At 45.9% G+C, this 15,508-nt stretch overlaps 1 protein-coding gene across 7 annotated transcripts in view; it reads left to right on the top strand.

Moving 5' to 3' along the window:
* Positions 1 to 4,755, top strand: part of ZNF532 (zinc finger protein 532) — a 36,616-nt gene extending 31,861 nt beyond the window's left edge. For 4 of the 7 annotated variants that reach the window (XM_026070124.1, XM_026070125.1, XM_026070122.1 and 1 more), the window contains 3 exons: positions 967 to 1,079; positions 2,821 to 2,968; positions 4,261 to 4,755. In XM_026070124.1, the coding sequence (XP_025925909.1) occupies positions 967 to 1,079; positions 2,821 to 2,968; positions 4,261 to 4,755 (756 nt within the window). The remainder of the gene's footprint in view (positions 1 to 966; positions 1,080 to 2,820; positions 2,969 to 4,260) is intronic. The other 3 variants (XM_026070123.1, XM_026070121.1, XM_026070119.1) reach the window with 1 other exon arrangement.
* The last annotated feature ends 10,753 nt before the right edge of the window (positions 4,756 to 15,508 follow it).

Here is a 15,508-nt window from a genome sequence, read left to right as displayed (position 1 = left end):
GGTGTTTGGCTTTTTTTTTTTTTTTTTTGATCACTGTTTGGATTTTCTTATTTCCTTATTATCTCCAAGACAGCAGAAAATTACAGATCTGAGCTTGAAAAATCTACGTGTGTGTGAAAGGAAGCAGGAAATTTGATAGGAGATATTTCAGTTTCTTTACTGCAACTACTCAGGTTGGTAGGACAGGCCATTTGAACCCAGTCCAGAGATTTAGGACTGATGCTGTGCTAGTAATTTAAAGGCTAGGACCACGTCATTTGCTCTTTTGGGGACTTTTACAGGCCGGAGTTTCAGGGACGTGTTACTTCTTCAGATTCAAGAGCTCCTGTGGCCTGTTCCGGCTGAAATGCCATGGATAGAGACCACTCATCTTTTTCATTCCTTCTTTTCCTTCTCCTTCCACTTAATAAGCTGTAATTATAAAACCCGTAGATTTCCCCAAGCAGGTATCCCACAAGTTGACAGCAGACCGTGTCTCTCATTTCCTCCCGACTTTTCTAAGCCCCGTCAGTGTTGTGCTCTGGTCGCTGTTTAATGGTGCCCTTCCCCCTTCCTCGTGCGGGTGGCTGATGACCTCCCTCGGTCAGCCGGCGCGGGAGTAGTTCGGTGATGGGGGGGAAGAGGTTGCTTCGCAGTGAGAGCGGGTCTCCCACTAACAGCCTCTGCTGATCCAAAAATAACGCGCTGATCTCTGCTGCTTCCTTGGTGGAAAAGCTTCACCTCACCACGCTTGGTGGCGCGGGTTTATCACTGGTGGACGGTGTGTGCGTAGCTCCTGCGTCCAGAGTGCTCTGCGGCCCCGACGCCTGCAGGGTTGCTGTGGGAGCGATATGTACTGGAAGGTGCAATGCCGGATACTGGTAAGTGGCGTTTCCTTCCTCTTGCCAACGGGTTGAACAGATGCGCTGCTTTCACTTGCCTTTTTTAATTAATGTATTTTTCTTCTTTTTCCTCCCCTCTTTACAGCAAATGAAGAAACATCCTTGTCGGCAATGTGACAAATCTTTCAGTTCATCCCACAGTTTATGTCGTCACAACCGTATCAAACACAAAGGCATTAGGAAGGTTTATACGTGCTCGTAAGTTCTACTTCTGTTTATATGTTAAAGATACATAGAGACAGAGAAGAAGCCAACAGAAAATGTTCTTCATTGAGTTTCTCTTCTTGATTGTATAAAAGCAAGTGTGTCATTCATTCAAATTAATCAGTTATTTACAGATACACAGATGGGCCAAAGTATTTGGGCCGTTCTGCGTACGTAAAACATAGCAAGCTACTCAGAATGCATGTACATAAAATAAAGTTTGCTATCTTTCAGGTGCTTTCACAAGCAAATGAGAAATTTAACTGAATTGAGAGTTTCCATGACTTATAGTTTTACAGTGGTGAATTTGGTTTTTAGGTTTCTCTCAGATACACAACCTCCTCTCCTAATCTATAGAAGCCAGTATTAACATAAAACAATTTGTAATGTCTAAAAATGCTTAATCAAATTTAAGTGGCTGGAGAGGTGATGCATAATTTGATAGAAGACATGTCAATCAGATGAGATAGATAATACAAGCTTTCTATTGTATCTCTTCATTCTTAGTCTTGTGTGTATGTGAATATTGCGGAATGGTCTGAAGTTATGAAAACGGAGCTGCAAGCTGCAGCCGTTCCCTGTGCTTGAGATCTTAGCAATCCCTTCCCTGCCTTAGTACGTCTCTGCTCTGTTACGGAAAGCAAAGACCCGGCGGTGTGGAAACCTGGAGCGCTGCCACGCGCCGTGGTCGAGCACAGTGCAGGATAACCTCCCGGCTCCCGGCATCGCTTTGCCTTACGCAGCCTGCGTGTCCCTTCCACTCCGTTCCCTTCCAGCCGCACTGGCCGGCCGAGACGCTCCGTTTCGCTTGGCCTGTGACAAGTAGCAAGAGCCTGTGGGGTTTTGCATTCCTTTTAGCAGAAGGCATACTGGAGCGCTCTGTGTTCATTCACTGTTTCATACAGTTTGTTTCAGAGAAAGACACTGACTTTTTTATCTTTTTGAATGCTTACTGTTTTGTTTAACTTAAAACTTCAGGAGAGAGAATCTGAAAGAGAGTACTGCAGTTCAGCTTCTTCCCTGCTTTTTTTTTTTAGTTATTTTTGGTCATCCCTCTTCCAGGCACTTGCACAATACCTCCTAATACCTCCTACCCAATATGTTACAGTGTTGTTAGAGCTCAGGAGAAATCACATAACCTCCAAAATCATGTGAGAGGTTTAGAGCTGCTGCAGCTGGTTCTGTGTGGGAGAACAAATGAGATTGTGAAAGATAGATTTGTTCTGCTAGTTAGTCTGAGGTTGGAAAGGGAGCTGAGAAGGGATGATTGGTTCCAAGCAGATAGAGAGTTTAGACGTGAATGCAGAATTAGGTGACGTTAGAAGCTAGCATTCATCCTACGTGGATGATGATTGTTTTTCCACTGAAATTTAGATTAAGGAGAAATCTGGAAAGTGTTTGATAGAAATGTACAATTTGATGATGTGCAAAAAAGCAGCTTGGGTGCTCCCAGCTTTTATTCTGACCCACACAGTGTAAAATTTTGGATGTTACCTCAAAAGAACTTCTCATTTGCTGTAAATTTAAGCTGCTCAAATGTTTTAAATTTATTTTGTAATTATGCTCATGTTGTTATAATACTTATCTGTGCAATTGATTGGGAAAAGATTGGTGCTGTCCTTAACAGATCGTACTCTTGCCCGGACTTATTTACAGATCCTATTCATATTTGTCAGAATGCTGTTGCTTTTCTTTAGGGATGACACTTGAATCGGTCTGCTTTGTGTTTATGTAGGCACTGCCCGGATTCAAGACGTACTTTTACCAAACGGTTGATGTTGGAAAAACATATTCAGTTAATGCATGGCATTAAAGACCCTGATGTAAAAGAAATGACTGAATCAGCCAATATGGAAGAAAGGGAAGTGAAAGAAGATACAAAGGTAATCACTTAGAAAATTCTTTTAGTCACAAAAAGTGAATTTTTTTGTGGGTGTACTCTCAGGATTTTTAAATAGATGCAGAAATTTTGATCCCACAGAAGCCTCATTTCCTGTGAAGCACAGCCCCCAAAAATCTCAGAGGTTCCTGCGAGAAGTTTTGTCATGCTTGAACTGGAGCGTGGTTGTTGAAAGACATTGTTTGATTTTAGTCACCGAATGATGGAGTATAGAGCTTTTCTGTTGGTGATTTGTTTTAAGACCATCCTTCAAAACCCCTGCAAATAAGTCCTCTCCTAGCTGTGGGCAAGCTACAGGCTACGTATAAGCAATGTGAGCGTCTTCCAAAGACCCAGAACATGAGCTTCAGCATCAAGTTTGCTGGACACAAACTGTGCAGGGAAATTGATTTCAATCTGATGGTGAGCGTTGGAGGAAGGGTGTTAGGGGAGCGTGGTAAGAAGACAGCACTGTCCAAAAACTTCTTACATGGAGAGATTGTCAGCAGCATTTTTCAAGTGTTCTATATGGTGACAATTTTCACCTGTGATACCATATCCAAAGCTGACAGTAGAGGCACAAGCACAGGTGTTTTTAAAAATGTAGTTTGTTGTCTCTTACATGACTGTTTTTCAACACAACATATTGTCTGCTTATTTAAATGTTAAAAATATAGCTGCTATGTACATTGTCCTTTTGAAACATCATAGGGCATATGTGAGCTAAGGAGGACGCAGGTATTCTTGAGAAATATTCATGTCAGAGCAGTAACAAGGAGAATAAAAAGCAATCAGTTTAACGAGTAATAAAGGTTGTACATGTTGATTCATTCTTTGGCAATATGTTAGTCTAGCTGCTAACAATCAGGAGATGATCTGCCGTGTGAAACTTTATGCATGAAATAAAAGCGTAATTAAAGTGTAGTTGCTGAAGGTAGTGCTAAAGAGCTCTGATACTCTGACAGAACTGATATTCTGCATTATGTAGGCAACTGTGGTCTCGGTGTGTAGCTGGGTGCAGTTATACTTGCAAACGCTTGTTCATGTTCATCTAGTGCATTAGATACTATAACTCGATCAGAGCTGGCAAAATAAATTTTACATATAATTTATAGTAAAAAAAAATATTTTTCTAATATCTACAATCTGTAGTTGCTTGTATGATTTCAAATACTGTCTTTATCAAAGTTTTACTGGCATCTACCCTGGGAAGGTTTTTGAAGTTTGCAAGTCACAAACAGTTAAGAAATTAACTCTGTATTTATGGTTACATGAAATACTCTTTGTCTTCTTTAGGTTCCTAGTCCAAAGCGTAAATTGGAAGAACCTGTCCTGGAGTTCAGGCCTCCACGAGGTGCAATCACTCAGCCATTGAAGAAGCTAAAGATAAATGTTTTCAAAGTTCACAAGTGTGCTGTGTGTGGCTTTACAACAGAAAATCTTCTCCAGTTTCATGAACATATTCCTCAGCATAAGTCTGATGGCTCTTCCTACCAGTGCAGGGAATGTGGACTCTGCTACACATCTCACGTGTCTCTCTCCAGACATCTCTTCATTGTACATAAGCTGAAGGAGCCTCAACCAGTATCAAAACAAAATGGGTCCGGGGAGGATAATCAGCAAGAAAATAAACCCAGTCATGAGGATGAATCATCCGACAATACGGTATCGGACAGAAGATGCAAAGTGTGCGCAAAGACTTTTGAAACTGAAGCGGCCTTAAATACTCACATGAGAACACATGGCATGGCCTTCATTAAATCAAAAAGAATGAGTTCAGCTGAAAAGTGATCAGATTATTTGGGACGCAGAAATCTCTCTCCACATTGGAATATTAATGACATTTTTGTTACAGAAAGTTCACAGTATAATAGTGTTAACAGTACTGTTCAGGCTGTTGCAATATATTCTGCATAAATGTGTCCTCTTCACCTCATTGTCTATACCCTCAAAACCATGAAAGCAGTATTTGAGTTGAAAAGAGTTTGTATATATTTAAACTAATAACTTTTATACTCTTTGTTACGTGTTTGTATTGGTATCTAGTGGAGAATCTGTTTTTTGTTTCTGTTTTTGTAGTAAGTTTCTTTAAAGCAGAGTTCTTAATGCTGGGGCAGTTCCGCGGGTCCTGCTGGACTGTTCCTTAGGCGCAAGCTTCTGGAAGAGCAGCTAGGGAGCGAGGGCGCCTCCGGAGGCAGAGCCTGAAGCCTAAGGGGCAGTTTGGGATTCCACCAGACCTTTGCTTCCCGATGCCTAAGGAAGCTTTTAAACTTTCTCTACAAAATTGTCACTGCACGTGTGGAGTGCAGTGCTGGTTTTAGGCAGCACCAGCAGATGGGTGCAGACCCCTTAGAGGGACAAAGTGCTTCTGAAAAGTGTCATTGCACAACTGCGTATCATGAAGTAATTTTTTAGGCCTTGCCATCAGGTGCTTGTGATCAAAGCTCAAATTGTTACAAAAGGGCTGGGCTGCTCTGGATTAAACAAATAAGGTGTAACTAGAGGACTAGGTTTATAATTATGATGGTTTTTGTCATGTAATTTATTAAACATTATATAGAAGCGAGTAAACAGCATTATGTATTTTCCTTTCTTTTTCTGGTTCTTGAAAGAAAATAGCTAACCCTTGCTGCAGGGTTGACACCTCCCAGCTCGGTATGCAAATGCCAAACGTCCTGGTGCTCAGCGTTACACAGAACCGCAACTGTCGCAAAGCCAACACACCAGCCTGCGTACGGCAACGGCCGTCCGACTCCAGCACAGACCTGTGGAGCTAGTTCGACCATCTCAGAAGTATATCTACTGTCACTAGTCGTGCTTTCTTGAAGAGCAGAAATGGTACCATCCTGTCCCTTTCATATATAGTTCTCTGTGAGAGTTATATTTTTGGTTCGTTTTTGCATTTTATACCTTGTATGTATCCCTAAACAAATTTTGTACTTTTTTTTAAAACGAATTGTGTATATATAGATAGCTGCATGAAATACAGTAGTAATTGTTTGGTTCCTTAAAAGTCTTGCTGCTGTCAGATGTTATTATACACTATGTCCATTATAACTGTATTAAACACATTTCATATGTAAATAAATGTGGAGCATTTTGCCCCTAAAGATTTGTGAGATTCTGTTATTTATCATTAAATTTTAACAATTTTAAAGATGGAAATGTTGGAAAAAATATGGGTCCTTCTCAGCTTCCTCTGTAAACGTTCTTAAATCATTCTGGAAACTGTATCAGATACATTAGTTCTGCTTTCTCTCTTCATCCTCATTCTTAATTTGGTTCGTTGGTAAATGCTTGTTATCCCATCATATTACTCTAATATTGAGTGGTTATAAGGTACTTCTCCATTCTAAAACATATAGCTGGCGTTGCAGGTTCTTAGTGTGTAATGTACACCGGCCATCACTGCCCTCTCATTAAGTGTTTACCTCTGACACTTGTTTGTTGGTGTGCACTGTCAACTATACAACAAATGAGTTATCACTATGCAGAATGGTGTTTTGTATACAGTGAACAGATAATAAAAGTTAAATTTTCACAGCCATTATTAATCCTTTTTGTTTATTTTCTCTTGTCATGGTCTTGCACCTGCAAAGGCTACTGTGAACCAAAAACTGAGTCATGGTTTGTAGTCGCAAGAGGCGAAACACCGAAAGTAGCTGACCAGCCGGTAGCGATTTGAAGGCTGCTGGGTAGCTGCGTGGACGCAGCCGCCCTCCTGGCCAGACGTGAGCAGGGTAAGGAGGGTCCCGGGACTGGCACTAAGCGTCCGCATGGGACTTCGTTTCGCAGGGCAAGCGAGTGGAGTGCAGCTGCTTGGCAGTGGGCTCCGTTCAGTTTTTTGTTTTTTAATTGGAAGATTGATTTCTCTCTCCTTCCAGTAACCTCTTGAAAGGTTAATGGATAGTGGGTTAATGGACAGTGGGTTTCGAACTGCCCTGCACTGTCTTGACACTTCTGTATCAGCATTTATATATGCTGGGGCGTAGCACAAACTACAGCTTTTGCTTCCTGGCAAATAGTCCACTGCTTTGACCTGAGGTCTCCTTCTGGCAAATGGAAATCCATGCAGCTCTCTCACGGACCTTTGCTGCTGCTTTTTAGGTCCAACCGGACTTAGAAAAAGAGATCTGGTGGGGCAATTTATATCATAGTGGTTCTTGCCTGGTATTACTTGCCTCGTCCTCTGGAGTTTGGGGGTTTTTCCCTCTGCATCTTCTGAGTAACTCAAGATTCCTAGGTGCTAGCAATGGAAAGGCCTGTTGGTTAGGCCACCTTTCCTTCTTTCTTTCTTTCCAGGGTAAATTGCACCTCTTTGTCCAGACCAGTCTCCAAGCGTTACTCCACCAGTGATTTCTTGGTAAGGACTGACTGACTTGTTTATTGGAATTTTGCTTGGTCTTGTGCAAAGCAAGCTTCACACTTTATTTGGTCGACCCTTTCAGAAATCATGGCAAAATTTCCAATAAATCTATAAAAAACAAATAACAGCATAGTGCCACAGCCAGCAAAGATGGCACAAAGAAGGGAATGTGTGAGATGTTTTCTGCGTGTTTTTCATACCAGCAAACCAGCATCAAGCAGCCCACACAACTGCAGTGGTCTCGGCGCCAAGGACAGCTGCTGGCGAGCTGTGCTGAAAGAAGGGAACGAGAAGAAAGGAAACGAATTTGTGATTTGTTGGACTAGATGATCTCCAGAGGTCCCTTCCAACCTCAACCATTCTATGCTCTCTCCTCCTTTTATTCCTGTTTGTTTTGCTGCTAGGCTGAAAGGGGAGTAACTAAAACCTTCCCAATAGCCCAGACTGGCTCCCAAAGCTACTGCTGAGGCATGAACTGAACAAGGAACAGCTGCTGTTTGAATTAAGCCAACTCTGGTCTGGTGTACGTTAGCAGTGAATTCGGGGTGTTTCCCTCAAGAAAAGGAGGTGAGTCTCTGGAGAGGCTCCCGAATCTTGGGAATGGCAGGAGGGACAGGAGGGACAGGAAAGCAAATCTCTTCCACGCCTGCAGCAGGATCTCTGCGTGGCCACAGGCGAGGTTTGGATTTCAGAAGGGGTCGATGAATGAGAGGGAACCAAAGAGACGAGGTTGTTGACACGTGATTTGCCTGCCCAAAAACTTACCCTGAAGTTATTACATCTCAAACCTATAATGAAGCTTTAGAATTTATCCTCCTATACACACATTTTGGAGTTAGGAAGAATCTCCTGTTTTACACTGTGAATTTGAAACAGCTGCTGAATACCTTGTCCCGGGCATTTGGGCTAAACGGGAAATTCAGCTCTGCCCCCAGAGCTTCAGGCCGATGCTCTGGCCACGGGATCGTCCCTGCATCAGTGAGTATCCCGACCATAAGGAAAAGCAGTCAGGGCTGCGCCACAGCACAGAACCTCCTGGTGATGGCAAACTGCTGTAGGACACAAAACCTAGACCAGATCCGAGCAAAGGTTTGTTTTCCTGCTAACTCTGTCTGAGACACATAATTCTGGTTACCACAGACTTATTTTCATGCCAGGACGAGACAGTCTGCCATACAAAATCAATGCTTCGTTACTGAAAGTCTTGCTAATTGGATTATCTAGTCTTTATTTTCTGTCTGTTAATGTTACTGTCCTACTGCTGGTTTTTCTGGTTTGACCTTCCCAGCTAGGTCAAGGGTCCCTTTGCTTATGCAGTGTGTTCATTTTGATATAACAACATAGGAGGCCTAGGGAAAATCGGGAAATACAGTGTTTGGTCGAGAGACAGTTCGGGCTTGCGCCCGAGGTGCCTGCCCACCTGAGCGCCGCGCAGCGTGTGTCAAGGACGACACCGCGAGAGCCGTGTAGCTGGAGCGCTGGGCACCCGCTGGTTTGCACTTGCCGGTGCCTCTCTGCATCACATTTGCATCGTTTGCTTTTAATTAATGTTGTGAAACTTAGAATGAATTGCAGTGACGCCAACACAGGGCTTTTCTACACCAGCTTTCCACTGAGGATCTGACAATAACGAGCTAAACCTTTAAAACTCTCCGTGAGGTAGGAAAGGGATCGTTTGCCCTTGGCAGTTTTGAAGCCCCTCTTTTAGCTGACCACAGAGGTACTGAACACGGCACATCAAATCCAAACAGCAGATTAAAGCAGAAATACCAGTTAAGGCTTCGGGCAGAATTTACGCAGGCAAAACGACGAGTTCGCATCAGGGCTGAGGTTACTATTTGGCGAGATCACTTGATTTGTCCAGTGCCAAGGCAGGAGTTTTGGATCGCAGCAGAGACGGTGCCGCACAGAGGAGCATCCTCCTGTTTCGTGCATTCCCATCCAGGCGCTCGGCTCTTCCGTGAGGCAGGCTGCTAACCCAGGTTTCCTCCTCCGTACCCGGCTGTGCAGACCGCACAGCAGAGCAGCTGCCAGACCACAGCCACCAGCGACGAGGCCGCTGGGCACGTCCGTTCCTCTCCCTCCTCCTTCATCATCGCTTCCCAACGCTGGACCAGCGACCTGGTGAAAAAGGCCATTGCCAGAACCCGCCCAGCAATGCTTGTCTTCGCTAGCACTCGCAGTGCTAAACGGTCTTGGAGGAAACGGTCCGTGTGCTGTTTTGGTGTTCAAAACAAAGCGTTTGCGAGCGGTGGCTGCTCCCCAGCTCTTCACTTCGCAGAGCCTCCTTTTGCCGGCAGGTTTGGCTGCGCCAAGGCTGCGCCGGGGCTGTGCCGGGGCCGGGGGGCTGCGGGGTCACCCCAAGCCACAGCACCCGGCGGCCGTGGCCCCGCGCAGGCTACACGGGGCTGTGCAAACGTGGAGGCTTTGGGAAATGGTGCAGAAGCAGGCCAGTGAGCTCCGGCACACGTACAATAAACCCTGGGAAAGCTTTGAATGCAAACGCTCTCATGGGGAGCCTCGCTCCCTCACCAACGGAAAAATACACACCGGACTACAGAAAACGACGGCCTGCGGAGCCGCAGTAGCGCGGCGAGGTGGCGCAGGGCCGGCCCTTCGCTTTGCGCACGGGGCCCTGCTGAGACGCTTCCCAAGACGCTCGGTTTGCCAGCCACAGAAACGCCCCGAGCGAGCCCGGGAGGCGCCTGGCCTGGGACCACCGCTGCAGAGCTGCGCGCTGCACGAGCTGGACCTGCTCCCGTGACCGCTGCCCTCCCGGACGCAGCCTTTGTCATTTTGGAGAGCATTTACAGATGCACCGCTCAAGCTGCCAAAGGCCCAAACACTCTGCGCTCTTAACCTCTGCGTACCTGTGGGGAATTCAGCATGTCAGGTCTATTTAGTTTGAAAAGGATTTTTTTATATAACTCTGACCTTTCCGTTCTGTTAATATTACCCTTCTCAGTACACCCAACACACGCACAGCTGCGAGGCCAATAATGGGACACGGAAAAACCTATTTTATCTTAAAACCTTTCTCAAATATTAGGACACTTTGGGAGTGAGTTCTTTGTATTTGAATTTCAGATTATTATTAAAAGGTTATCTGTCTAGGCTCCCAAAAGGACAGATAACGGAGTGAAAAGAGAAATAAGTACAGAACATAGCAAACAAGGGTGCATAGCAACCCACATCCTTGGTGTCTCACACAACCCGGTCTATAGGCAGAGGTGGATGCAGAAGGAGCACGAAAGACGCGTTTCCTGCATCCTCTTTGCCTTGGAAAGCAAGCGTATTTTCTCCTCTGCACGTGAGCGCACAGAAGCTGGTCATTTCACTGTCATTTCTCCCGGGGCTGGACAAGGAACCGCTTTCCCTCCTGGGGTCCAGCAGGCCCTTGAGGGGGTGGCAGCACGGCACCTCGCAGGGCTTCAGGGGTGGCACGGGGGTGGCGCAGGCGCAGGACGGGTCGTCCCCTCCGCGCCTTGTGGCCGCCCTGCAGGGCTGAGCGCAGCCCTCGCGGCCTCGGAGGCACAGACGCCGTCCCACCGGCCCCAGGTCCCTGCGAGGCGGGGAGAATGACCCAGGTTCATCTGGAAAATGAACTGGAGGCACCGCAGTTTTCTTCTCCGATTCCCCGGTTTCTGCTTTGAAGGAGAAAATTTATCTGAAGCGCTAATGTGACTATTAGCAAAATAATCTGAACTTTGTATCCCCCACAGATGTGTCCCGTAATGTGATTTGGCAGCAGCCTTTATCCACTTTGTTTATTTTATATTCTCTGATGTGGCTATTTTGCATTCCCAGAGTCTAATGAATGGTGCTGATACGGAGGCAGCGCGCTGTAAGCGGCACTCCGTCGGAGCCTGTCTGCTGCGTGGCCAGCGTTACCGCAGCACCGCGTGGCAGATGAATACTCAGGGTCAAGCATGGCAATATTTCCTGGTTTAAGTGACTGTCACTTTTTCGGTTAAAATGCAGAGCAATTCCTGACGAATGCAATCGGGCCATAACTGGAGGAGCTACTTTCTCAAAATATCGCTTGATCATTGCATTTACATACTGCCGCTGTTAGCGGAGCGAACAAGGCCCTTTATATGCAGAGAAATGCCTCTTCATCGAGCGGCTTCAGAATTACTCACCTCACCAAGATTTGTCCCACGCCTGATGTGCTCCTCTCATGTAATGCCGGACACTTTCCAAATGCTCATAAAAGTCAAGGCATAAGCATCAAATAGCAGACCTTACGTCTAGAGGCCAAATTTGTCTCCACCGAACTCAGCAGGGACCAGATCTTATTACGTGGTGCCATGATTGAGGCCACCAAGTGCCATCACATATATAATTTCTTTTTTGTTTTCTTAGATAGTGTTTAGCCTCAGTTTTTCAGCACAGGTTAAGCAAATAGCAAAGTAAATGAGTATTATTATCAGCCAGCTTGGCTGCTGGTGTAACATTGCTGATGTTCCCAGGCAAAACAGTTACAGGAAGAGAGAACAGCTCAGAAACTTCAGGGTAGAAAAGATCACAGAAAAGCCATAAATAGTTCAAGAACAACATTAGAGTGCCAAGAAATTCAGAGTTGTGGATAAACTTGGGGAAAAAAATCAAACCTGTTTAGGAAAGAAAATGCACTGTGAAGGCACAGAGGTGACGTGAGCTTTGCTCCGTAGAGCACTTACTTACAGCTGGGCTCTGAGCTTTACAGCACTGCCCAGCCGTGGCTCCCAAAGCAATGCACAACATCAGGACAGCGTCACAGGCCAGTGGGAAGAGAGCAGAGGTTTTTTAGGATGTTTAGGATGTTTTAAAGGTTCTTGACACTGTCTCCCATAACATCCTCGTAGGCAAGCTCAGGAAGTGCAGGCTAGATGAGTGGTACAGGCTTCATGAGGGCTCCCAGACCCTTCCAGTAATAATTTCACTTTGGCCAGGCCATTTTCTAAAGGCGTTGGACTCAGCTGTGCTAAAAGTGAACTGAGCACAAGTCAGGCAGTCAGTAGCAGAGTTCTTGGTTTAACCACAGACCCAGTCTGTCTCCTTGCACCTGCACTGAGTTACCCTGGGGTCTGGGAGGACACAACGGCAGACTTCTCATGTTTAATGGTGGTTTAAACCCCAAAGCTTGCCAGTGCCTTTGTGCCACGGTCCCAGGGACAAAACTAAGCCAGCAGCAGAAGACAGAGAGAAAGTACAGTGAAACGAGAAGGCAGCAGGGCCCTCTGATCAGCTCCTGCACAGTGTTTTGGCAGTTCTGAATGTACAGTGCTTTGGATCTGTTCAGATAGCTTAAGGAGGAGGAGATGGGTCGTCCCCCACTTACAAAGAAGAGTAGATCCATGGAAAGATGACAATCAATCATAGATGCAAAAGATAAAAATAAGGCAACTTTAGGGAGAGCTGTATCATCTAACAGACACTTCAGATAGAGTCTGTTTTTGTTGTGATCACGTAGCCCATCAGTCATGATGCAAAAACGCTGTATCACAGAGAAGAAGCAAGCGGAGCAGTGCACAGGAGAATCAGTACGCAGCCTCCCGTAACTCACCTCCCTCAGAACAGGACTGTACCAGGGCAACCTAGGAGCCCTGAAGCTGATGAGAGATCTGCTCTTGGCTCAGCATCAGGCCCTCTCAAAGCACCATACTGGTGGTAGTTTCACTAAGAGGATGGCAGAGGTACATCTAGCACTGACAGCTCAGGTGCCGTGCTGTGCCCCCTGGAAGTGTGTCTCTCCACTGACCTTGGGGCTACGAGGCTGCACACTGGACATCTTCAGGGACATGTGCTGCATGCACCAAGCACCTCCCATCCCTGGTGCACAAGAAGGACTGCGTGGCTGCGCTATTACGGTGGCTGCCAAAGCACCAGGACCTCTGTATAGATGCGAGCTGTGTCCAAGTGATATCTCCAGGCAGCAATTTCTCTTACTCTAGGGCTCTTAGATGAAACTCTTCTCTTCTAAAATTCCCAGACCCATATGGTCACTCTGAAGCCATGGCATATGGCGTCAGTAATGCCTCACATCAACCACCCAAAGCATATGCGGTACACATGGTGCTTCTGTTCCTGGGCATGAAGAACTGCTGAGGAGCCAAACCTCCAGCCCTCACAGGGAGCAGAATCGCCCACAGTCCTCTGCACATTGGACCTGGCAGGGCACCTAGATGCATCCTACCATCCCTTGCGACTCTCTCCTGCACATTTCCCTGAGAAGTGCAGTATTTTGCGCCTATATGAGCCTGAAACTGATGGTACCATTGAAACTTATGTATCTAAGCCGGACAGACATCCAAGCAACCAGCTGGAAAATACAGAAGCTGAAGATGGATGATGATTTTGAAAACATGGCTCAAAATAACACCCCTGTTGGGACATCTGGCATCCTCAGAGCTAACAGGTTTTATCCACATCTGCCATAGATATGTGCATGCCTTTACTAAGGGGAACGAACTCTCTGGAAGAAAAGTGTGTTCCCAAGCTTAGGTGAGCTAGTTTCCACTGCTTAGGTTTGCCAGTACAGAGGAGGAGTCTGAGACTGAGAAGCTAAGTTAAATCCCATGGACTGCGAGGGGTCTTTATCATCCATGTAGTCTCTGAGCAACACTGCAGTGAAGAAGAAAAAATGGTTTGGTCTACAGGGCTGGACAGGACAGGAGATCTAGCCGATGTTTAAAACTCCGCCACAGATTTCCTCTGTGATCTTGTTTTTATTCTTTAATCTTCTGCTTCTTTGTCTTCTTAACAAAGAGACCAACATCACAGGAGCCACTGAGGCAGAGTTCAGGGACATTTCTGATGCCCACTGATACTACACAGGAGTGATAATGTTACTGTGATTTAAACACTTGTTCTGACTACAGCTTTAAATATCCAGACCTGGTCTTGTAAAAATAATAAGATGCACAGTTCACTACCTCAAATGCTCGTGCACCTTTGTCATGAGGCGCTGCTTTCCGGCCGTAGGAGCGTAGTGGCGGTGCAAAGCAGACCCTCTCCCTGGCACAGCCATGTGGCCTTCCTCCCTTACGGAAAGCAGCACAGGAAGGTCAGCACGCGGCAGCTGTGTGCTCCAGCGCTGACCACTACCAGCTCACCTCATCAAAAGGGAGGTGGCATGTGTGCTGCAGAAGCCCCAGCCTGCAGAGAGCTGTGAACCCTCAGCTCCCCCGGGCATGCTCGTCACCTCTCCGAAAGCTTCCAGCACCTCGCTGGCGAAGGCTCTGGCAAGAGTAAAGCAAAGTGAAAAAGGCCCCCACCAGTCAGAAAGGCTGTAGCAAAACACCCTGATCTGTTCAACTTTTCCAAGCTGTGCAGCACACTGCAACAGCTGGTACGCTTTGGGTGATGCCCTTCTCTGCGGTCACAGTGAGCTGCTGGTACTGGAAAAGACTGCATTTTATTGACAACAAGGGAGCATTTTCTCCAGCTTTACAATTTCCATTTATCAATCTGGCAAATGTAACCAAATCCACCTGCAAAGGAAGAGAGATTTTGTTGCAAACTTCTTTAGACATAGACAGAACTGGCCTTGAGCTGAAGTCCAAAGAATGGGCTAGGACTTGGCCTCTCCTAATGGTCAGAGGTATCATCAGATTGCTTGGCTTTCAGGGAGAAGTTACTTCTGGCTTCATTAAAAACTTGCCATCTTCAGGAACACGGTAATAGGTGCATGTGTAAAGGGATGACTTAACTCTGTTAATCCCTGGGAAGATAAGAACGTGGCAGTATCCTGACTGGCTTTGCAAATGGGTTTTGCAAATCAGTGAATGAAATCAAGCAATGGTTTCACTTTCACCAAGAAGGTAAATTTAATTCTCTGATGCCTGAAATCCAGCCAAAACGTTACAAGCAAACCTGCCTTTGCATTTAATCTTTATTTCTTCAGGCTGAGAAGAGAAAAGCTCAGTCAGGTTTACCCATGCACTTTGAATATAAGTGTCTTTAAAATAAAAACTCTTAAATTAGAAGGGGATTAAGCTATCGAGCCTTGGAGAAGAATGAGATTTGTAATAACCACCTCTAGGTTTTAGTGGACACGACAAACAAAAGAGGAAGTGAAACAACAACTGCGAAGGAGAATTCGTGGCACCTCGAGCTGAAGAGACAAACAGATTGTGCAGAACGTCCCCACACCGGCGCGGACACCGGTACCTCTGCCAGGGCACCACTTCCCTA

This window comes from Apteryx rowi, unplaced genomic scaffold (assembly GCF_003343035.1).
Source record: "Apteryx rowi isolate R43461 unplaced genomic scaffold, aptRow1 scaffold_304, whole genome shotgun sequence".
NCBI lineage: Eukaryota > Metazoa > Chordata > Aves > Apterygiformes > Apterygidae > Apteryx > Apteryx rowi.
Note: the sequence above shows the minus strand (reverse complement) of the source record. Positions and strands in the feature narration are given on the sequence as shown.